The sequence below is a fragment of the Venturia canescens genome, chromosome 5, assembly GCF_019457755.1.
Source record: "Venturia canescens isolate UGA chromosome 5, ASM1945775v1, whole genome shotgun sequence".
NCBI lineage: Eukaryota > Metazoa > Arthropoda > Insecta > Hymenoptera > Ichneumonidae > Venturia > Venturia canescens.
The window spans coordinates 2,017,413-2,038,306 of record NC_057425.1 but is presented as its reverse complement, the minus strand read 5'-3'; the positions used below and the strand labels follow the sequence as shown (position 1 = coordinate 2,038,306).

The 20,894-nt window shown below is 39.7% G+C and overlaps 2 protein-coding genes and 1 long non-coding RNA gene across 3 annotated transcripts; 1 reads left to right on the top strand and 2 right to left on the bottom strand.

Moving 5' to 3' along the window:
- Positions 1-97: 97 nt before the first annotated feature.
- LOC122410566 (uncharacterized) lies at positions 98-945 on the bottom strand. Its single transcript, XR_006260982.1, has 2 exons — positions 371-945; positions 98-287 (listed from the first exon to the last, which is right to left on the bottom strand). It is a non-coding gene; the product is annotated as an uncharacterized lncRNA (long non-coding RNA).
- A 482-nt stretch (positions 946-1,427) lies between these two features.
- On the top strand, positions 1,428-18,130 carry Cals (calsyntenin-1). The gene is made up of 4 exons (XM_043419864.1): positions 1,428-1,736; positions 7,133-7,412; positions 9,207-10,018; positions 10,395-18,130. The coding sequence occupies exons 1-4, from the start codon at positions 1,631-1,633 to the stop codon at positions 12,053-12,055; spliced, it is 2,859 nt and encodes a 952-aa protein (XP_043275799.1). The 5' UTR covers positions 1,428-1,630; the 3' UTR covers positions 12,056-18,130.
- Positions 18,131-18,447: 317 nt separating this feature from the next.
- Positions 18,448-20,576, bottom strand: Prosbeta5 (Proteasome beta5 subunit). The gene is made up of 5 exons (XM_043419878.1): positions 20,362-20,576; positions 19,776-19,914; positions 19,339-19,551; positions 18,791-19,024; positions 18,448-18,695 (listed from the first exon to the last, which is right to left on the bottom strand). The coding sequence occupies exons 1-5, from the start codon at positions 20,503-20,505 to the stop codon at positions 18,586-18,588; spliced, it is 840 nt and encodes a 279-aa protein (XP_043275813.1). The 5' UTR covers positions 20,506-20,576; the 3' UTR covers positions 18,448-18,585.
- Positions 20,577-20,894: the final 318 nt, after the last annotated feature.

The window sequence follows — 20,894 nt, the reverse complement described above, 5'->3', positions numbered from 1 at the left end:
ACTCACAGTCCATAGGGAATTAGGGACTCAATTTCACGCTAGGTGGCGTCAATATCGTAATCTATAAAAGTTTTTTTTATCAATGTGTTTTATCAAGTTTTTTTTATCAACGCTTTTAAAAAAATTTATTTATGTATGTCGATATTTTTACATGTACATCAATTTTCCTCAGATGTTGGTTTTTGTGAAATGAGACCAATGAGTTTGACAGTTTGATGCATTTTTTTTCGAGTCGCTGTCAAATTAGCATTTGTCTGGTTTGTCAGTCGTTGGATTTCTTGAAGATTCTGTAAAAAAAAACGCGAAATTGAATATTGCAATTTGAAATATTCATTTTTTTCATTACTTATAATAATTGAGAAATCCGAACCGTTCGAATGTTTTGATAATACTGAACGTTTCTCCCATCGATGTATTCAAAAGGTGGTTCGTAAAAAGAAGCCGAAGACGAAGATATCGAATGATTTGCCATATTTGGAAATAATTCTTGTCTCTTGTTTTGTTCTGCCACCCTGATGCCGCGAGGCTTACGACCTTATACAGATCTTATCTCACGAAGGACGCACGCAATAATGTAATATATTTAAACTTCCCGCATCACGTGTCTGGTTACATCGATATTGCCATTTCTTTTTACAATTGCGCCTGCCACCTTTCCCTCGACTAGATTTATTCACTGTACAATTGCCACATTAATGTATTCGCGGGGTCGTAGATTGATTTTTTAAACGACGAATCGAGCGAATCAAAAAAGTAAAATAAACGAACATAACCTATCCTTCAAGAAAACGTTCGAAGTTCGAACGGAACCGGTAACAAAACAAAAAACCATCGTCGATTTCGCGAAATTCTCGTTGAGCATTCAACCAATAGAATTGTTGTTGAATTACTGGAAGATATTCGATTGGTTCGCAGTATTGAATCTGTAGAAAAACCGTTGAAACAAAAAATATGCGAAAAATTCATTTATATCCAACACAAATGCCAAAAACATTTTCCAACAAATGGTTCATTTCACACATCTTTTTACTGCATATCGGAATTTGAAAAATAAATAACCTTTCTATGAAAGCGACAGTTCGGAATCTCAACAATTCCTACGCAGTGATTGGATAAGAGTGGGCATCAAAAATGTACTGAACTCTGGGCAAAAATTGGTGAGCGATCATTCATTGTAAAGAAATGATCCGTCTTAGAAACACAAAAAAGTATCATTTTTATCCAAATTTCTGAACAGATGTTCGAATCAGTATCGCATAAAACGCCATACTCCCTATGATGAAAATTCTATTGGAAAGATGATTTTCGAATCTAGGGGAAAGGAGTGTGTTAACTAGCGCCACGGTTAGTGGAGAATGGTGTAACTACCTTTTTTTGCCGAATCGATATTCCGCTCAAATATTGACTCCGCGATTGTGTGCCGCCGCGAACGAAACGCTTGGCGAGAGAAAGAGCGAACGGGTGGGAGAGAGGAAGCAAGAGAGAAAGAGACAGAGCGAGAGAGAGACCTCAGACGTCGCGATGCCCTTTTAACAGACTTCTCTTCATGAGTCTTTTGTAAACGTCGTGAAAACCGTGCGATCAAAGGAATAAACATTTATCCAAGTGCGAAAATAATCGTGCTCTAGACATGTTGCTGGTGTCCGGTGTGGTGTTATTTGGTCTAGCGATCCAGTGCTCCAGGGCGAGTATTTTTACTTTCGAGCCGACACCGACTGCGTTGAACGATCATGGAGGTAATTTAATTTGCTTTCTCCATTCAACCATTGCACCTTTCGATCGACTCGCAAATCTCGCATTGTTCTCCCTTGCCAAATCCAACTGGACATTATTTTCGAAAAATTGTCCTCGTTCTATTTTTCTCGTAGCTTAACGTTTTGTGCACTAGCATTCACAAGAGCCGAATGTTCTGTGTATACCTGTACGTACACACATATATACATATATCGCGCACCTTCCTTCTCACCTATTATGGCGCATTCATTACATATAGACGCAACACAGGAACAATGCTAACATCATTTTCTTTCCGTAAATCGAGATAATTGTATAAATTATTGATCCTGTTCGAAATAATGACGATCATCGTTAACTCATCATAAATACATCGTCTCGTGAAATCCGAACAAATATGGTCAGTAGTAACTGGAGAATGTTTTTCACGTCGTTTGACACGATTCTGTATGGTATTCTCGATTATTCCCGTACACATGAGCCACCGATGGATCGAATGAGCTTCGATGATTCATTCGCTTTAAAAAAAACGGGACAAAAGTTGTTGCTTCTCGTATGTATGTGTTTGATGCGAGAGATTTTGACCTATATATGAGGAGTTCTCAGTTCTGCATCAATAATATGACACCTGTATTACAATGCAGGGTAAATATCGTATATACACGTGTATATCTATATATGGCGCTCGTCGAGTTGCTTTTATTGAACAGTTGTGAAACAAATGGAACATATTTTCAAGCGAGCTCGTTTTCCATTATTATTTCAAACAAAAATCAAAATATACGTGTTCGTGTACATTAAATATCGGGAATATTCTTCGCAGTAAAAACAAGGTTTTTCGTTGTCGAGCCGTGCTTTCCCTTTGTCCATATTCATTCAGTCACAATGTTTTTCAGGGATTTATGGCAAATCATTTATATTATCGAACAATACAAAAATGTTTTTCGAATCATTACACAATTCGTGATTATTTACAGTTTTTATTATAATCATAATTGAACTCTGGAACGCTCGCGTTACGACGAATGCCGAGAAGACATCGTCAAGATTGCTGCGATTCGATTATTTTCGATCGTACAAAAACAATGTGATTTGGAAACTCGCATTTTATATTTGTTTTTTTTTTGTAGCAGCGGAAGAGTTTATAAATCTTTTGACGTACTTTTTCCACGAAAATGCAACGCTGGAATATTATCGCGGGCCAAAAATGGGGACGAAATTAAATGTAAAATAATTCCGAGCGCGTGAGGTTTTTGCGTACGCGCCATTGCGTTGCGGTAGCGTTGAATCGTATGCAGTTTCTTGTCATCGAAAATATCAAGCTCGTTACAACGTCGTGACGTTCTTTATGAAAAAACGTTATGCAATATTTGGCTTATGTGTGTGATGCAATGTTAATTCACGTGGTCAAGATGATTTCACATTTTTTGGAGGGTTCCATAACGAAATGCACGGAAGGTAACTTTTTCGTGCAATTATATTTGCGGACACGTGGGGAGGGGGGAGAGCGCTAGGAAAATTTGACGTTCGGGAAACGAAATCCCACCGAACGTCATTAATGATTTTCATTTTAATTGCAAATGAATGCAAAAGTGTGCGTGTGTCGCGGGTCGCTTCGATGGAAAAGCATTTCCACACAAAATATTCAACAGCCCAAACGTAGCTTCATCTCGTTCCCGTCAGATTCGATTTTTCTCATGCATCGCGGTGCTTCGGTTCGAGGGTAAAAAATGAAACTCGATGAAACCGCGATCATTGACGCGACGACGAGTTTGCACTCGTGTTTTCGCAGCTTCGACAATCCCTTTCCGTTCGTATTTATATCGCCAGCGGAATGGGCATTTCTCGTGAAACAACCGAGTGTTTGCGTCGATTGTGTGAACACTGGATGGCTCGGGTCGAGCGAGGCGGAGAGCGAGGGGGAAAAAAACCTCGCGGAAATATGGAGCGGGGAGTGTGACAGTTCCGGGGAGTTTGAACGCTTCGATTTTTCGTCTCATATGATTTGTCACAATGCGATTTGTCGAGTGCGGTAGTTTCGTTGGAGATGGCCGAGTCAGCGTCGGTCCAGGCGGCCGATAAAACTCGACGGTTCGTTAAGAGCCGAGTCGAAGCGACGGCGGCGGCGGTCGAGCGCGCGGCGAGTGCGAATGAGAGAACGGAGAGTCGTTGGATGCGCCGCGAGAGCGCGATGTTTCGATTTTCCGTTGTTGTTGTTGTCGTTTTTTTTTTTATTCCCGCACATTTCTACCGCTCCCAGCGATCCGTCACTGTCCCGGAAAGCCACGGGTTTCGCTCCGAATGACCCAGTTTTATCGCCGATCGCATGAGCTCTCAATTGGCCCGTTAAAAAAACGCTTCAATTGGAAAAATGTCTGTCACATGTTGCTAAAGTTCGAGCGAGTATTAAGCTAGTTCAGTGACACCGGAGCGCAGGGAGGGATAGGCGCGGCGATGCGCAACGTGCAGGTGGAACCTCTACCGATCGAGAATATATTCACGACCTAAAAAGAGACGGAGGCTCGCGCCAAGTTTCCCTTTCACTCGGTCTCTCTTAATGAAAAATCTATACTCCTTATCGCGAGAGAATTCATACGCGTCTTTTCTTCGCGTCCTCTTTTCACGCGAAACATCGTTCCGCTCTCCTCCTTTCCACTTCTCGTCAATTCGACTCGAAGCTTACCTGAGCGAGAAAAAAAATAGAAGCTTTGCAAACCGACTCGCGAAGGTTCCTCCGAAGGATCGTATTTTATGGGTGTCGAATTCGATGGATTTTTGCTCCCTAATTGAAGATATCACTTTGAATTAAGGGGGGGGTAAGGTATTTATTTTTATTTTTATTTTTTTTCATTTTTTTTTTATTTTCGAAATTGAATGCACAATATCTAGTGTTTAAAACTTTAAAGCGTTTTTCCCACAACTCGCGTTTTCAAAGTCGGTGCCCCTCGTAACTCGCCGCTGGATCATGTGAAATCGAAGAATTAAAAATCATTCGTTAGATAATAGTTTTCCCCAGGTAACGCTGGAGAGTTTTTTTTTTTTTTTTGTTAATAATTTTCATTTTGCAATAAGAAATTAGCCGATTTTTTCTCAAAAAATTGTGATTTTCCCTTAAAAGTGGTCGGAAAAATTGAAAAATTCGAAATTCGAAAAACCCTCCCAGCGTTACCTGGGGAAAACTATTATCTAACGAATGAATTTTAATTTTTTGATTTCGGATAATCCAGCGGCGAGTTACGAGGGGCACCGCAAACCTACTTTTTCCGGAGATACGTCCGAAAAATTGCTGCCATTGCCGTATTTTTTAATATTTTTTTCAGAAAATTTGAGAAGATATTCTCCAAATATCAAACTTCAATGTACCACTGGTCAAGTAAAGATATTTTTACTGTGTCGTCAGTAAAAAATTCACAAAAACATGGCTTTTTTCGTATGATTTGACCCCCCCTTAATGTCAGAATTATTTAATCGAAATTATAGATACATTTTTTCGACTTGTCTCGTGACGAATTAAATTACGAGCCATTTATTAATCGGGGATCCATCGCTGACCGAAGCCCAGATTTAATTCGTCCCTGCGGCGAAAATACTACAGTTTTTATCTCAAAAATCACATTAGAGAGCGCGAAGGGAAAACACAACGGGACACGGTGGAACGAGAAAAAAGTTTTTATAAAAAGTCCGAAGGCTGTGACGGCAATGGGCCAAGCCGGGAGGAAAAAAAATGCCGAAATAAGCAAATATAAGATTATACGAGTGCCCCAATTTCGTTCCGAATCTTTTAAAACTTGATATGCGTGTCAGTCGACTATCCATTTAAACTCTGTGTAAATTTAAAGGCTCTTAAGTTAATCCTTTCGTGAACTACCTTAAATATCTCGTAGGAGTAGGGGAAACCGGGGTACTTTGCTGAGCAATTTTTCTTTTCAATTTTTCTAATACATTTTTCCAGAAAAGAAACAAAAATGGAATCCTTTCAAAGTTTCGACTTTTTTTCATCATTTTACCAGTTTTTATACTTCCGTACGATCCGACTCGACTTCTCCTCGAAGGGAGCAGTCGGAATGCATTGGGATCGAACGCAATAAAAAAATATTCCCAAACTTTGGGGAGTTTGCCCTTTTTTCTGAATTTACAAAAGTCATTGGTGCACATTTTTTGGTATTCGAGAATAAAAAATGGACGGAGGTTTGAAAACTTCTGAAAAGTACAACAATTCTTTCAAATTTTTTTTTCCCTTCTCTCATATTTTCTCGAACTTCTGAAAAGTACAATATTCTCTTGGTTATCCCGTTCTGTCCCGGTCTTTCCTATTTCAGACGATTACATTTATTCGATCATCCTACGAACGAAGTAGTTTCCGATAAGACCCTCTGAGAAACGCCACATTCGGTTTATTATTTTATTATGATGATGAAAGAGTTTCTTCCCGATTTCGTCGAGCCAGTCCCGCCAGTGTCTCGATTCCGAGATCAAAAGCGCCGGCACATTCGCAGAATTTGAGCATCTTATCGGTGGCACTGAAAGTTAAATCCTTTCGTCTCTCGATTGTTCGACGTCCGGACGGAATATCGTTCCGTGGGAGCTGGTATTTGCACAGGAGACCTTTCACTTTGTCGAATTGAATGAATTCCTAATTCACTGATTAAATTTATCGATAACGATCGTTTGTTCCGCCGTTCAAGAAAATTCTAGTCCTTTTCCCATTGGCGCTGCCTCGACGCGTCGATTTTGAATTTTTAGTAATTACTATCCGGAGAAAATGAGCCTAAAAATAGAGAGAAGAAATCGCGAAGCTCCGCTCGTTCGAAAAGAATTTTCAACAGTTGAGAAAGTTTTTATTAAAATGTCAGATGGCACGACAAGCGTAGGTGGACGAGAACCAAATGGCAGTTTTAAGGACAATCGATCAGAGAATACGACGCAGTTGTGTCCCAAGCCAGGGGAGAAGGAGTTTGAGCTATTTCAGTGACAGGAGCGAAACGTCAGAACGAAACTTTGACGCAGCAACGCAATGATTATTGATTAAGAGGGGAATAACAGAAAATCCATAATTACGAGTCGAAATGATTGACCGGTTCGTCAGCTCGTTCGAGGGGTCTCATATATCGGAGTTTCGAAAAATGTAATTTCTGGGGAAAATGCTCGTTCGCAACTCGAATTACGGTCGGTGGACCATAAAAGAGCGACCCGAATCCATTTAGCCTGGTTTACGTACGAGGGGAAATATGCTGGGAGCACTCGGAACTTCTCGGCCGAGCGAAAGCCCTTAAGCCTTTCCTCAATGGCCAGTTAAATTATCGATAAATCATAATAAGTAAAAATTGCCACGTTTTTCAAACTTTTCCGCGATAATCGAGCCTCGAATTAACGAAAAATTTGTTTATTTTTTGTTCAGCTCTACGCCTGGATCTGGACAGCCTCGAGAGCGGATACCACGGCTTGGTCAAGGAAAATGAAACGCTGGTCGAGGTCACCCCACAAATACGTGCCTTAGGCGCTAAAGTGTGCTCGTTTCATATCGCTAATCGACACCATGGAGAGGCACCCTTCGTTATCACCTTCAAGGAAAAAGGCACAGCCGAATTGCGAGCCGTGAGAGTTCTCAATTGCGAGAAAAGACGCAACTACAAGTTCGACATCGCTGCTGTCGCATGCAACGGAGCTCAGTCCGAAAAGTAACTAACGTTCACTTATTCTACACAATAAAAGACCAAGTGGACCGAAATACTCCTGAAAATTTATGTGATTTTTTAAAAGTTTTTTATGGCTCACTATTTTTAAAAATGTCAATCGAATATTTAGCAGGGAGGAGTACCCACATTTTTTTCGACACACATTTTTATAGTGGCGAGCTGAAAAAGAGTAGGAAAAAAACTGAAAAAATTATGAATATTTACGAGCTCGAATGAAAAGGCGAAAGAAAAACCAAAACTTTGTACGGATAATGAAACTTTGAACATGTTTTAGCACTCCAGTCGTTCAGTGGATCCGGGTTAAATTCCATTAGCACGAGCCGGGCATTCTTGGATAAATATTGATCCGCTGAAAGCGAGTTGCATCAACGAAGCAAATAATATATAAAACGTTGCAGTGAACGATGAAAATTCAGATGCTGAACGACTGCTCGGAGTATCGTAAAAAATCCCGTACATTTAGTCTAACGAGCAGAATAAAATCAGCATTCGGTTGGAGCTAATTTCGTGGATGTCGTAAAACTAATAGAATAAAACGAAGAAACGGGAAAAAGACAGTGTTGATAGAGCCCGTCATCGTGAATATTTTTAGCCAGCGATACGTCAACGTCCACCGAAAAGAATAGTGGCTTTGCGTATTTATTTTAGGCGAATCGAGTCATATTTATTATTCGTCGTATCGACTCGCGATTCGGGAATGAGTTTCCGGAAAATTCAACATTTTTTTGTTGCTCCGTCATGAAAAAGGTTGAAAAAACGAGAATAGTTTTTAGTCGATGTTTGTATACACCGGTCAATACTCATCCGAAGACTGTCGTTTGAGGTCATCCGTTTTATGTCGACGTCGCACGTAGGCGTTCTCGAGAGGTCCGAATGGGGCTCAAGCCGTTCGCTCTTTCTTACCTGAAAAACAGCACGTTCCCGGGGTTACGTAAATCGTGACACATTTTTATTTCATTCGTTTTTTTTACCCCCTCGTTTCTCATAAAACGTCCCATAATTCGACAATTTCTGGTCTATCGTGTTTTCTTATTCCAACTTTAAATCCCTCGCGACACAGATTGTGACGGGAAGAAGGGGTGAGTGGGGGGGAGAGGAAAGGAGATTGAAGTCAATTTAGGAAAGTTGTGTTTTGGCACGTTTCACTGTAGATCACAGAGTCCGCAGGGAACCTTTGTATCAGAGATGCGAGAGCACAGATTACGGAGGAAAAAAAAACGAAGGCTTCCTTCACGCAACCTCCCCTGGATTTCCACTTAGCATGTATTAAAGTTTTAAAGCTGAAAATCTAATATCAGAGACACTTTACGTGAATAATTTCATGCCAATTATTATTAATGTCTTCTCAACTATACGCTCGAGTACTTCAAAAAGAGGATTTAGCCACCGGCCAACTACTCTGATTAAACGACTATAAAACTTTCACATTCATTAATGGATCATCAAAGTATCCGACAAAGGATTATGACTGTCACCGTTTCTCACCATTTTTTCATACTTTATTCACACCCTTATTTTTTGCATACTCTAATTAAAGTTCTTCTGCGCAACCGTTTTTGGTAATTAGCAAACCTGACGCAGTCATTAGTTATTTCATATTTTTTTGTCGTATCATACTTGAATCACTTTATTTTGGTGGATAAATTCCTTAAAAAATGATTATACTGATTTTCGTCAATTTCAATTAAAAAAAATACACTGGAAAGAAAAAATTGGTAGAATTTTTTGCTCTTAAGAAAAGAATGAGATTGACAAGTGAATTTTGTTATTTTGCAGTGCTACAGTCCACATAACGGTAGTCGATGTGAACGAGTACGCGCCACAATTTCTGCAGCCGGCCTACGTCAGCACGGTCGACGAGGGACGCTTGTACGAGGAAGTTGTCCGCGTGGAGGCCTCGGATCGGGATTGCACCCCGAAATTCGGTGACGTTTGCAAATACGAGATATTGACAGCCGATCAGCCGTTCGTGATCGACAATGAGGGCGCGATACGAAATACGGAGCCGCTGGATTACGAGAGATCGCACAATTACATTTTGAGCGTAGTAGCTTATGACTGCGGAATGAAACAATCGGCACCGGCGATGGTCACCGTCAAAGTCAACCGAGTGTGTTCCCCCGGCTGGCGCGGGATTCCCGAGAGAGTCGATTACGCTGCAGGGGTCGGATCCCAAGCTCTTTTGCCTTCGGCGAAACTCGAGCTTTGCGACGCACCGTGCGTTCTCCGTAATATCCGCACCACACTGACCCTTGCGACCGATCACATCGGCAAAGGCTGCGATCGTGACACATACGGCGTTCGTAGCCAAAGGAAACTGTGCGGCGCGTCCCGTGACAGCGTCGATCTTTTGCCGACACCCGGACCCAACTCACCGTGGACCGCTACACTCTCTCGTGACGAAGGCAGAGAAGCCGATGAAATATTCGAATTCGACGGTACCAACTCCGCCGCAATCGTACCTACCGATGTCCTCGATCCCACTCTCGCACAGAAATTCAGCATCGGCGTTTGGGTAAAACATCGCCCGAAACCGAGACAAGAACCTCATGTCAAGGAACACATTCTCTGCGCCGCTGACGATCACAGTAAGCTCATTTATCCGTCAACGTATCTTCCAATTCTGTTGAGTTTTCTGTTCGACGGATGTTGTTTGAAATGTAGGTGATCCGACGTCCATTTCCGTCGTGGCAATACAATTTCAAATCGATTTCGCGCTGAGTGGTTCGATGCTTGCTAGCGAACATTCGAGCTGAAGGTTGCCCTCCGATCTGATAAAAATCTCATTTTCCAAATTGAAACTCCGAATCGGATAAAACTGAATCAGCAAGAAAGACGTTCTTTGAATTCGACGAAAGCATGTTGAAAAAAATATGTTCAAGAGATAATAAATATTAAATTCAATTTCAAATTCAAGTAATTCGATGCTGTTACCAAAATAAATCTCGTTGATTTTTCTTTTAGAAATGAACCGCCATCATTACGCTCTGTTCGTGCGAAACTGCCGTTTGATACTGCTGCTCCGTCGTGACTTTTCGGAGGGTGATCCGAACATCTTCAGGCCAGCGGAATGGCGTTGGAAGTTGCCGCAGGTATGCGACGACAAGTGGCACCATTACGCTCTGCAGGTAGATTTCCCGCACGTAAGTCTTTACATTGACGGAGAGGAATGGCGCACGGACGAGAAGAATCCTGAGGTGATCGACGACTGGCCATTGCATCCGGCGAAGGGTATAAATACGACACTGGTGGTGGGAGCCTGCTGGCAGGGTTCGGACAATAGAACGAAGCATAATTTCCGTGGTTATTTGGCTGGTCTCTCGGTGCTCGTCGGTCGTAACGAGAAGCCCGAAGTATTGACGTGTCTCCGAAGATGTCAGGAGGGAATTCACGTGCCGCCGATGGATCTTCTGCAGCCGGGAACGCAATTGTTGACGAATTCGGATTTGACGGAGGTGCGAATCGACGGGGACAACCGAACGAACGTAGAGACGCTGTTGCGGCGCATCGGATATTCGAACACGCGTCGTTTCCCGACGCCGGGTAGACGCAATTTCCGTCTCGATACGACGATACTCTGCGAGGGCCCGTCAACGAGACCGCTGGCCGTGCCATCGGTGCAATCGTACGTGACGGTATTGCCGCCACCGCGTCCAGGTATAACGGTGAACGGAACCGGCTTCGTAGCCCGAGAATACGCCGACTTCCGTTTGGGAGTCCGAGTCTTCCCGGACGCGCGCGTAACCGCTGGTTCAGCGGCGAGACTGGATGCTTGCGCCGTGAGTGTATATCCGAGCTTGAATCCGGACCACGAAACCCTTGGTTTACCGGACGACGCGCTCGAGCGAATGGTCTCGATCACCGCACGAATCGACCGCGACGGTGTCGTTCTTTCCGGCGCTGACACTCCTTACGATTATCAACAGCTCATTCGTCTCATCACGTACACCAACCGCAAGCCCGCCTATTACCTCGACCGCGTTTTCAAACTCACTTGCTCCGAGCTCAGCGGCCGTTTCGCAAGTAACGAGTACATTCAAACACTCGCCGTAATTCATCCCAAGGAAAAACCGACTTCCAGCCCTCGCTGGTCCTCCGACGATCCGCCGGTTGTCAAGATCCTCGAACCGTTGCCCGGACACGCTCTGCTCTCGCCCCACCACGCTGAATCACCCGAAGAATACTCGATAACCTCGCTCCACGAGGGCGGGCACACCGCTTCCAGCACCGGCGGCAGCCACGCCATAACAATAGTCGCCGCCACCTGCATCGGTTTCCTTCTCCTCATGGCGGTCGTCGGGGCCGTCAGAGTACGCGGCGCCGCGAAACAACGTCGCACCGCCGGCGACGAACTCGCCGCCGAAACCGAAATGGCCTGGGACGATTCCGCCCTCGCAATAACCGTCAATCCCATGGATCGACTCTCAGAAAATAACTCCTCTCGTCAAAATCAACGCGACGAGGACATCGACGATTCGGCAAGCTCCGATTCCGAGGACGATTCCTTCAGAGACGACGATCTCGACACAACGGACTGCGAGAACGAGTGCCAAGTTTCGACCGGACGCAATCACGGACGTCACAGCACACCCCACGATCTCGAATGGGATCATCGCGACGTTTAAATCGAGAAAGCCTGGGAAAGTAAAGCAGAAATAAACATTGAAAATAGCAGAAGAAGCGAAGATTCCGCGACAACGGAAGACTAACTTGTCCATCCTTCATCTTAATCTGGCATTAAGAGAAGTTTAACGTTCCGAGCTACCGAACGGTACTCGCGAGAACAAACAACACCTACACATACGCACGCAAACGATCCTTGATATTTACTATGAATTTTACTTGGACGGAGCATTACGATATTACGGAACAAACCCACCGCGTCATTGTGTTTCCGCGACTCGTGGAAACGACGGATTCAATGAAACAAAGGTAAATCAATGCGACGTCAATGAAATTCAACAGTTTTTCATATCCGTCAGAATGAATTAACCGTTAGAAAGATTATATGGGTCTCGAAATAACAGGGAAAAATAAGGAACAAAACCGGTGTTTCGTAGACAGTTTCCAGCGTCCCATTTCCTTTGTTTTTCTTTCAATTTCTTTAACATTATATTATTTTCGTTTAACACACACACGAATTATGATTTTGAGGAAATGAAGGAAAGAAACCTGTGAAATTGGGTCAGTGGAAGTAGCCGCGTCATACCGTATCCGTCCTAATAGATGGAACTTTAGTCTAACACACTTATATAATTAGCCGTTAGTACTACGCTTGAGCACCAGATGAACAAAATCAACGTCTACGCGAAGGGGAGAATGCCATTTATTAGATAAAACTATTTCTACCAGTCTTTTGAGTATGTCCATCGATCGATGAATTTTCAATGAACACAAACAAACGTTCACACGGATGGAAGTACATTGTTGATAAATTATCATCATCGGTACATCGTCGAATTTACCATTCGCGAGTACATTCGACGATGAATTATTTCAATTCATCATTCTCAAGCATCGCTATTTCTTTTATAAACATTCGTGTAGAATCGATAATAATATTTCTACTATACATTAGTATCGGACGATCGCCTGGCGATTTATTTTTGACGTCGATTTCTGTTCAACGCAATCTCTAAATGATACAATTGCCGTAACAATTTTTGCAATCTAGTTTATTTCGGTGGCATCCGGATGGTGATATCGTTCTTAAGTCTCCATTGATTTTGCCATACTCTCAAAGCTCCCGTCACATTCTCGATTTTATATTGATTTTCACCGTATGAGAAAAAAAATTTTAAACAACCGCCCGAAAATGAAACAATACATTTTTTACGTCTACTCAAAGTGAAAGTGCTAATACGGTTTTCGTTGTTTTTAAGCTGTGTTTACGTATGTATTATTCTACGTATTTCGCGTTTAAATGATTTCACGCGTGTATTTGTACATTATCGTATTCGACGTTGAAATATCGATATGTAAGGGGAATTCATAGAGATTATGAAATCGCACGTGTGTTATGTATGTTTACGATATTATACGTATGGAGAAAAGTCGGGGCGAAAAAAGCGATTCGCGATTGCAGACATTCTTTTTATCGAATTACTCGAAAAAGGGCTGAAAAGTTTTTTACTGCGATAGATCATTCGGAGAATCCAGGCTCGATAGGTTTTGACCGATGATTTTTCAGTTTTCCAGATTGTTGATTATTATTACATGGTCTAGCACAAATGTCGTTGACAATTCGTATATCAGCGATGACTGTTTTTTGATCACGCTCTGATTTGAAAAATTACTGTTTCAAGCGTAGTTTGTTCTTGATCATTTTTTTCTAAACGGTTCGAGGGATCGAAGGGCGAAAAAATGAAGGGGAAAGTGCAGTTTTTTTCATTAGTTACAGCTCTAATCGTTGCAAGAGTTAAGCGCTTGTTCCATGGCTGCATTTTCAAAATTATTTTCTTTTATACCAGTAATTGCATTTGACGAATGAATTTTTTGACAAGGTGCAATCGATTGAAGATGAAAAATAATTGCAATAATCGGGCATTTGCAGTGCAAGATTTTAAATCAACCGTTAACTCATACTTTTTTGAAAAAGTTTTTATCATTTTTTAATACAGAACTCAGCTTTTGTTGTAGGAGCAATTAAGAACAAGAATCATTGTCCCATTCGGTAGACGGGTGACAATTTCTGGATATTTGTGTGTGTTGACACGGATGAAACAATCAATCTAATCTCTCGCAACACATTAACCCGAGATTTTGAAGCACACAAATCTTATTCTCAGGCCTATACAGCACCGATCGAATCTCGCGACTATCATTGGCAAACAAATCTACTTGATGTACTAAAATCTCATGATTTTATCACAGTCGTTAAAACGTTCAGAGTTCAGGAACGTGGCTCTTTTTATTTTATATCGGTCGCCCACCGGGGCAGCTTTATTTCTGTTATTTTTATATCAGCAAAATTTTTTCTATCTCTGTCATGATGAATTATGCATTTCTTTGGTCCATTATTATTAAATTCTTACAGAAAAGAAAAACTAATGGAAGAATTGAAAACGAAAGTTTCCCGCAATCGGCGCGAGTACACGAGCCAGTTATCTACACATACTCGAGAAATAAAGGTTCTAAGCAAATTTTCTTCAATGCCCCGTGCAAACAAAAGATACCAACCATATTTCTTACATTTTTGTAGTGTTTTAATGGTAAAAACAAATGAAATAAAAAAAAAAGTGAAAGCCGCGACGCGCTCGTTAAACAGAAGAACAACGGAAGATCAAAAATGCAAACGACACTCGAAGTAGTAGAACTAAAGTAACAGCCCGTGGCTCACGAACGTTTAACCTAAAATCGGTCGAACTGTATACACGTACTTATAACTACCACGATCGGTTAGACATCTAGTTCTAATGATTTATGTACGAATATCTATATTCTTAGAAAATATGAGATAATTTATTTTTCCAATGTGCATATCATATCATTTTTATGGGGGGAAAAAAAAGAACAAAAACACGTTAACAGAAGCAAGCACAGACGCGTGCATTTTTTCAATGGCAAAAAAAGCGCAAAAGGATTTGTTATCGCCAGTGATGATCCTATAGTGTGATGCAAATCTTGTTTTTGTTGTATAGAATTGCACGTAATATACGTGTGTCTCGAAAAAGTAAATTACTCATTCGAAAAACCGTCCTAATTTGATAAAATTAACCAGTATTCGTTGATTCGTTTATATTTTGTTTAAGACAATTGATTAGAAGGAGGTGAGAATCAAGCTCAAACTGTTGTGTTACTGAGATTTCATAATTAACACATTTTTTTGCAATATGTGAGAAAAATAACGAATAATTGTGTTACTCCAATGAGATGTGTGAGCGCGTTTAATTACTCGGCTTTTATTCATGCTGCACGTACAATTTTATGAATTCGCATTTATTTTCCACGCGTATATGGCACGAGCGCTTTTCTCATGAAAAATATAAATATTCGTTCATCGTTTTTCCATGGGACTGTTATTATTACCGGAGTCGACACAAATAGCAATTATAATTCATGAAAGACAAGTGATGTTTGGACGATTTGTTAGAGCCATTAAATGAAAACCTCGCGATCTGCCTTCGTTAACACAGTTAACTAAGATTAAAATATGTAGTGTTATCGTGTTTCTTCGGAATACCACTTTGCATTTGTGACACCTATCGGCGTTTCTTCGCATTATTTATTCTTCGAATGATTGAATTTCACGAATATATATACAAGTCCAAATATAAAAGCAAAACACGATGATACTTTGGGTAAATAAAACGCAAAACCAGTGAATAGGATCGAATATTAAATTGGCTTCTCAAAGGAGCGTATTTCAATTGGGCAGCTTTCCCATTCGAATCTTTTGTTTAGTGCTTGAGCCTGATAATGAAAAATCAATATCGTTCGTACGTCTAACAGCATTTTCCTACCTTTTTACGCAGGAATAAATGAAAGCGTTGTGTATTGCACCAACAACAACTGAACTAAATTTAATTCAAATGAATAGAATTAAACACGAAACCACATCAGCGTAACATAAAAAAATATAATCGCTTCGTTATCGAATCCATCCTACGATAAGAACATCAAAATTCCGAAAAATACATTTCATAACTAGTTTACTTCCAATCATCAACGTTTTTTTTTTTATTTACGAAAACAAGAAAGTCCCTCAAACACTGTTGCACTAGATAATCTCTGAAAGGTGAAAAAAACAAGCAGAAATAATAAAAACAGTAAGAATCGTGAAGCTATGCATGTTAATGGGAGAAAGGGGGGGGCGAGCCACACATAAATTCTATCCACAAGTCTTAAAGATAAATAAACAAACGGAAATAAATCGAAAACGTTCTCAAGAATATATCTCGATGTGATTGTAATCCGCGCACTTTCGGGGCGGTCCAGCCGTCCCGATCGTAAGAATCTGAAGAAAAAAAGCGAGCACTGAAGAAAGATTAATTATTGTTGATAAATGCAGTAGAATAATCATCACATAGGTGTCTACACCAGAGATAAAAAATTGTACTTAAGCAAGTAATCATGCGAAAGACTATAGAAGAACAAAAAATCCGTTTAGATTATACTATATATATATATATATATATATATATAACACACACAAATAAACAAAAAAGAAGACACACACACATAAACAAGTCTATGTATATATATATATGCTGTTTGCGAATGATATAAATACGAATTTGTATCAAAATATCATATTTTTTGGGCTGCTAATATGTAGGACTTGCATACCGCGTTAAAGCCTATTTCCCCATTATATATATGCATATTCGAGCCCGCAATACTTACTGGAGCCCTTGAAGCGAATTTTGTTCAACCGGCCATTATGAAACGCGATGGAATTAATATACACACATTTGATGAAATTCTAATCGAGGACGTGTGTACAGATAAACATATATATAAAAATTCATATGTATTCGTGTACGTACGTCCGAACAATGAATAAACGTTTGGTTTAAAGTGTGGATATGAAAGAATAGAGAGCAATTGGTAATCTCAGAAAAAATCTTGAGCGCACGTGTGGGGCGAAAAGTGGGGTTATAATCGGTGAGCTTTCATTAGCTTACTATTAAGATGTTGAACGATGATTTATCAGCTCTATAACTAATCTCTACTCGAATCGTAAGTCTTGTGAAGCGTAAAATTATATTAATCATGTGTTAACGTTTAATTGATTGATCAACTGGTACTGGACCAGGGCGCAATAATATCAGCTTTCGAAACGCGAACACCGCCACAAAAAGGCGAAAAGAAACATTAACTTTTGTGCATTTAACGCATTAACAAATCAACAACACGGTAGAGAAAAAGTGTTTGTTTCATGGTGATGGATAATAACTGGTGGGAATGATTGAAATCATGGTTTTATTGACTCTTACTTAATTAACAAGCAACATTTAATATCCTGATCTGTGTCAAGACAATTGAACGATGTCGTACTAGAATTTCGTGTTAGTGATGGGTCAAGCTATTGGCAATTTTTTTGGTAAATATACAATTTTTACTGAGTCGTGTGAACATGAATATTTGAAAAAATAGTAAAAAGGAAATCAACAAAGTAATAACATCTGTCGAAAACCGAATAAAGTGAAAATTGTATTCCATAACACATGAAAATCGTTTCGTAGAAAATAAGATCTATCTGATAATCGTACTTTTAAGACAAAAGCTAAAAAAAGAAAAAACAGGAATGAAAAAAATAAGAAATAACAACTAACCATAAACAAGTAACAATATTAATTGAACGCTAATGTGTTTTCATTATAAACAATGGCTAATGGGATATCACCCATTAAAATCTAATTTAATGTGACACGCTGAGTTACTCAAAATTATTCGTCCGTGACGCACACATATGTCAAATTACCTTGTTCCTTTCCAATTTAAAAAATAAACGATATAATAATGAACAAAAAAACTATGAAAAAAACAAAAAACTCAAAAAAATACCCTAAAAAAATAATAATTTTAAAAAGTCGTGTAATTAATATGCCACGGTAGAACATATACACACGCATATAAAACAAACAAAAATTTGCACAGGCTAGATTGAATAGATAAATCACCAAGCGACATATAAATATTATTAAGACATCAACTGTATTTGTTTAATAAAGATGTAAATTCGATAAAAACCCAAAGACATTTAGCAGAATCTTTTTTCATGCAACAATCCTTTTCATTTATCTTCCTTGCTTCGTAGTATTGTGATCTTTGTCTCTCAGTTTCAAAGAGCCGCTAGGTGTAAATCAAAAAACTCAAAGTGTATGTAAATTTTAGTAAAAAGTAAAGGGGCCGGGTTGAAGTTCCGAACGGTGAGAAATCAGAAGGCTCAAAAGTCCGAAAATCTAGCTGGGACTCGAAATATATAGATATACCGCACTAGCGAGATTTTCGGACTTTTGAGCCTTCTGATTTCTCACCGTTCGGAATTTCAACCCGGCCCCAAAGTAAACCATCAATTTTTTAGTCGATTTATTTGCTTTTACGTAAGGTAGTTTTCATTTGGGAAATACAAAAGAGTTCAAGCGGACAATCTTCATGAAACTTTTTTAAATCGACACCAAACTTAAAGTACTTTGTAACATATTTTTGTTTATTGAGAAGCAGCAGCAGCTTGAAGTTTTTCGTCTGCGTAACGATAGTGAAGATCTTTGCAATCCTCGTCGGAAATGTGAACCCATCCAGTTGATTTCATGTGGTATACTGTGAATTAGTGAACGACCATAGAAAAATTAAATATTTAATATGGATTCCAATCCTTAATTTTATACGTTTCTATCATACAAAATTTGACATACCTCGAACTATTCCTCCGGAATATGAATCTCTGTGAGTTGCGTGATAAATCGAACGCCGACCCAAATCGTAAGCTTCTTCGTCAGTCAAATCCCAATGATATCCAGAATCCAAAACACCAAATGCATATACTGATCCCGAACCTACGCTGAACACTTTTCCCGGTGTTCGCGTGCCCTCAGAGTCGACGTAGTACAATCCTGGTCCGCGTTTGTCCCAGCCAGCCAGCATCATGCCTGAATTAGAAAAAAAATACAGTTTCAATTCGACAAATGCAGAATCCATTTGATCATTTTCAATACAAAACGTTTCTCTTCACTGCTTTCATGGTCCACTCAACAATCACCATCAAACCTGATTGTAAATTGTATGGGTCCTTATGACCAAGCAGCTTTGCGTACTTCCAGCTTTTTAAGACTGAATTTTTTTTCCCAGTTTCTTTTACAGATAAAACAACTCTAGAATCCAAGGATGTAGCCCTAAATTTATAATTGAAGTGATTGTTTTATCTGTGATCATGGGACACTTCAAATATAAAAACAGCACGTACCCATGGACAGGCCCATTCCTTTGTAATTGTAGACCATATTTGACATGAGTTTGCTAGCTGCAGCCACGGAAATTCGTTCACGGTTTCGCAACTCATACATGCGACATTGCTTAGACAAAACACGATCCCAATAAACGCAATCCGCTGCACCCCCCGCAAGAGTGCCCAATAGATAATCATTGATCTCGACAATCTTTTTCATTGTCTGAGAACCTAAAAAAGTAACAAATGTTAAGATGAGCTTAGTAAATCAGTTGAATTTTAATAATCCACAGTATTTTTTGTCAATAGAACAGAAATTCAAATCAATTCGAGAATGGTATACTGAGGATCTTCAACAACAAGATTTTCCATTCAACCTTATACTTGAATACACACAAAATTAGAAACAAAAACTAACCAATCGTGTTGTATAAGTTTGTATTTCAAAATCTTACCAATGAATTGGCCACCAGTTGCACGGGAATCGACAGCAAGCACAACTCCACCTTTGTACCGAAATCCAAGCGTCGTTGTGCCATGATCGAATTTCAGTTTCATGGTCCTGCCATTGTCGTCTGTGAGATTTTCCGAAGTCTGGTGTGTGAATAAATAAGAATAATTATGCAACAACATTTTATAAAAATCGGAATTGAGAGAAAAATATTGGGAGGAGGATACTAAAGATATCAAATAGTTTGTATTTCGATTCGAAAAAAGTTCATATTATTTATTTTCTAATAAATGTTTCGAATAATCAATGATTTAGGTAGAAACCTGATTAGTTTTTTTTTATCTAAGGAGATAACCTCGTCGGAGCATTTAACAGCAATAACCGAAGAAATATTCATAGAATTTATAACCTTGATGAAATTGTAATGTTCAAATTTATTTTAGCACTATACACCAAAAAATATTAATAACGACGAAAGTGTTCAATAGCAAATGGCGATGATTTGATGAATTATTTGATGGTGAGTTTGCAGATTCCGGTAAAGTTGTATACGTTGAGAGGTTAGAAATAGAAAAGAGTTGATAACTTACGTTGAAACCCGGCTGAATCGACAAGTTTAAGTTGTTTGAAAAATTACGACTGTACGATTCAATTTCATCCTCAATTTCACCATTGAGACGTTGTGAATTAAAATTCACGATCGAATTAATACCACATACGTCAACAAGAGCCATGACTGCAAATAATCGACTTTGCGTCTCACGATTTTTTTATTTACATGCAGCTGCTGAAACAAGAAACAAGATCACAGAATCCTCGTGAAAGCGACAAAAATTCGCGTCCGAAAGCCCGAAAGGCTGATCCACAAGTGAAATTTTATCCACCCGACAAGTGGCGCCCTCCTAATGAACAAACTTTTACACCTTTAAACTTGAAGATTGCCAATTGAGATTAAAAAATTATCAAGTTTCTAATTCGGTACACACTGTTTATCAGCTCGTAATTATTTTCACTTGAGCAAAAAAGAGACCTTGACCCTCGATTAACCAGTTTTTTTATTCTGATATGAACATATTTCATCAAGTTCTCTGAGGGTCAGCATATCGAGAATTCGTTCCGTCAA

Bases quoted from the DNA above. Each gene is read 5' to 3' on its own strand.
- Cals (XM_043419864.1), top strand. From the start codon at position 1,631: ATGTTGCTGGTGTCCGGTGTGGTGTTATTTGGTCTAGCGATCCAGTGC. The intron at 7,413-9,206 runs GTAACTAACGTT...GTTATTTTGCAG, and splicing joins AACGGAGCTCAGTCCGAAAA to TGCTACAGTCCACATAACGG. The intron at 10,019-10,394 runs GTAAGCTCATTT...TTTTTCTTTTAG, and splicing joins CTGCGCCGCTGACGATCACA to AAATGAACCGCCATCATTAC.
- Prosbeta5 (XM_043419878.1), bottom strand. From the start codon at position 20,505: ATGGCTCTTGTTGACGTATGTGGTATTAATTCGATCGTGAATTTTAAT. The intron at 19,915-20,361 runs GTAAGTTATCAA...TTCACACACCAG, and splicing joins CGATTCAGCCGGGTTTCAAC to ACTTCGGAAAATCTCACAGA. The intron at 19,552-19,775 runs GTAAGATTTTGA...TTACTTTTTTAG, and splicing joins AACTGGTGGCCAATTCATTG to GTTCTCAGACAATGAAAAAG.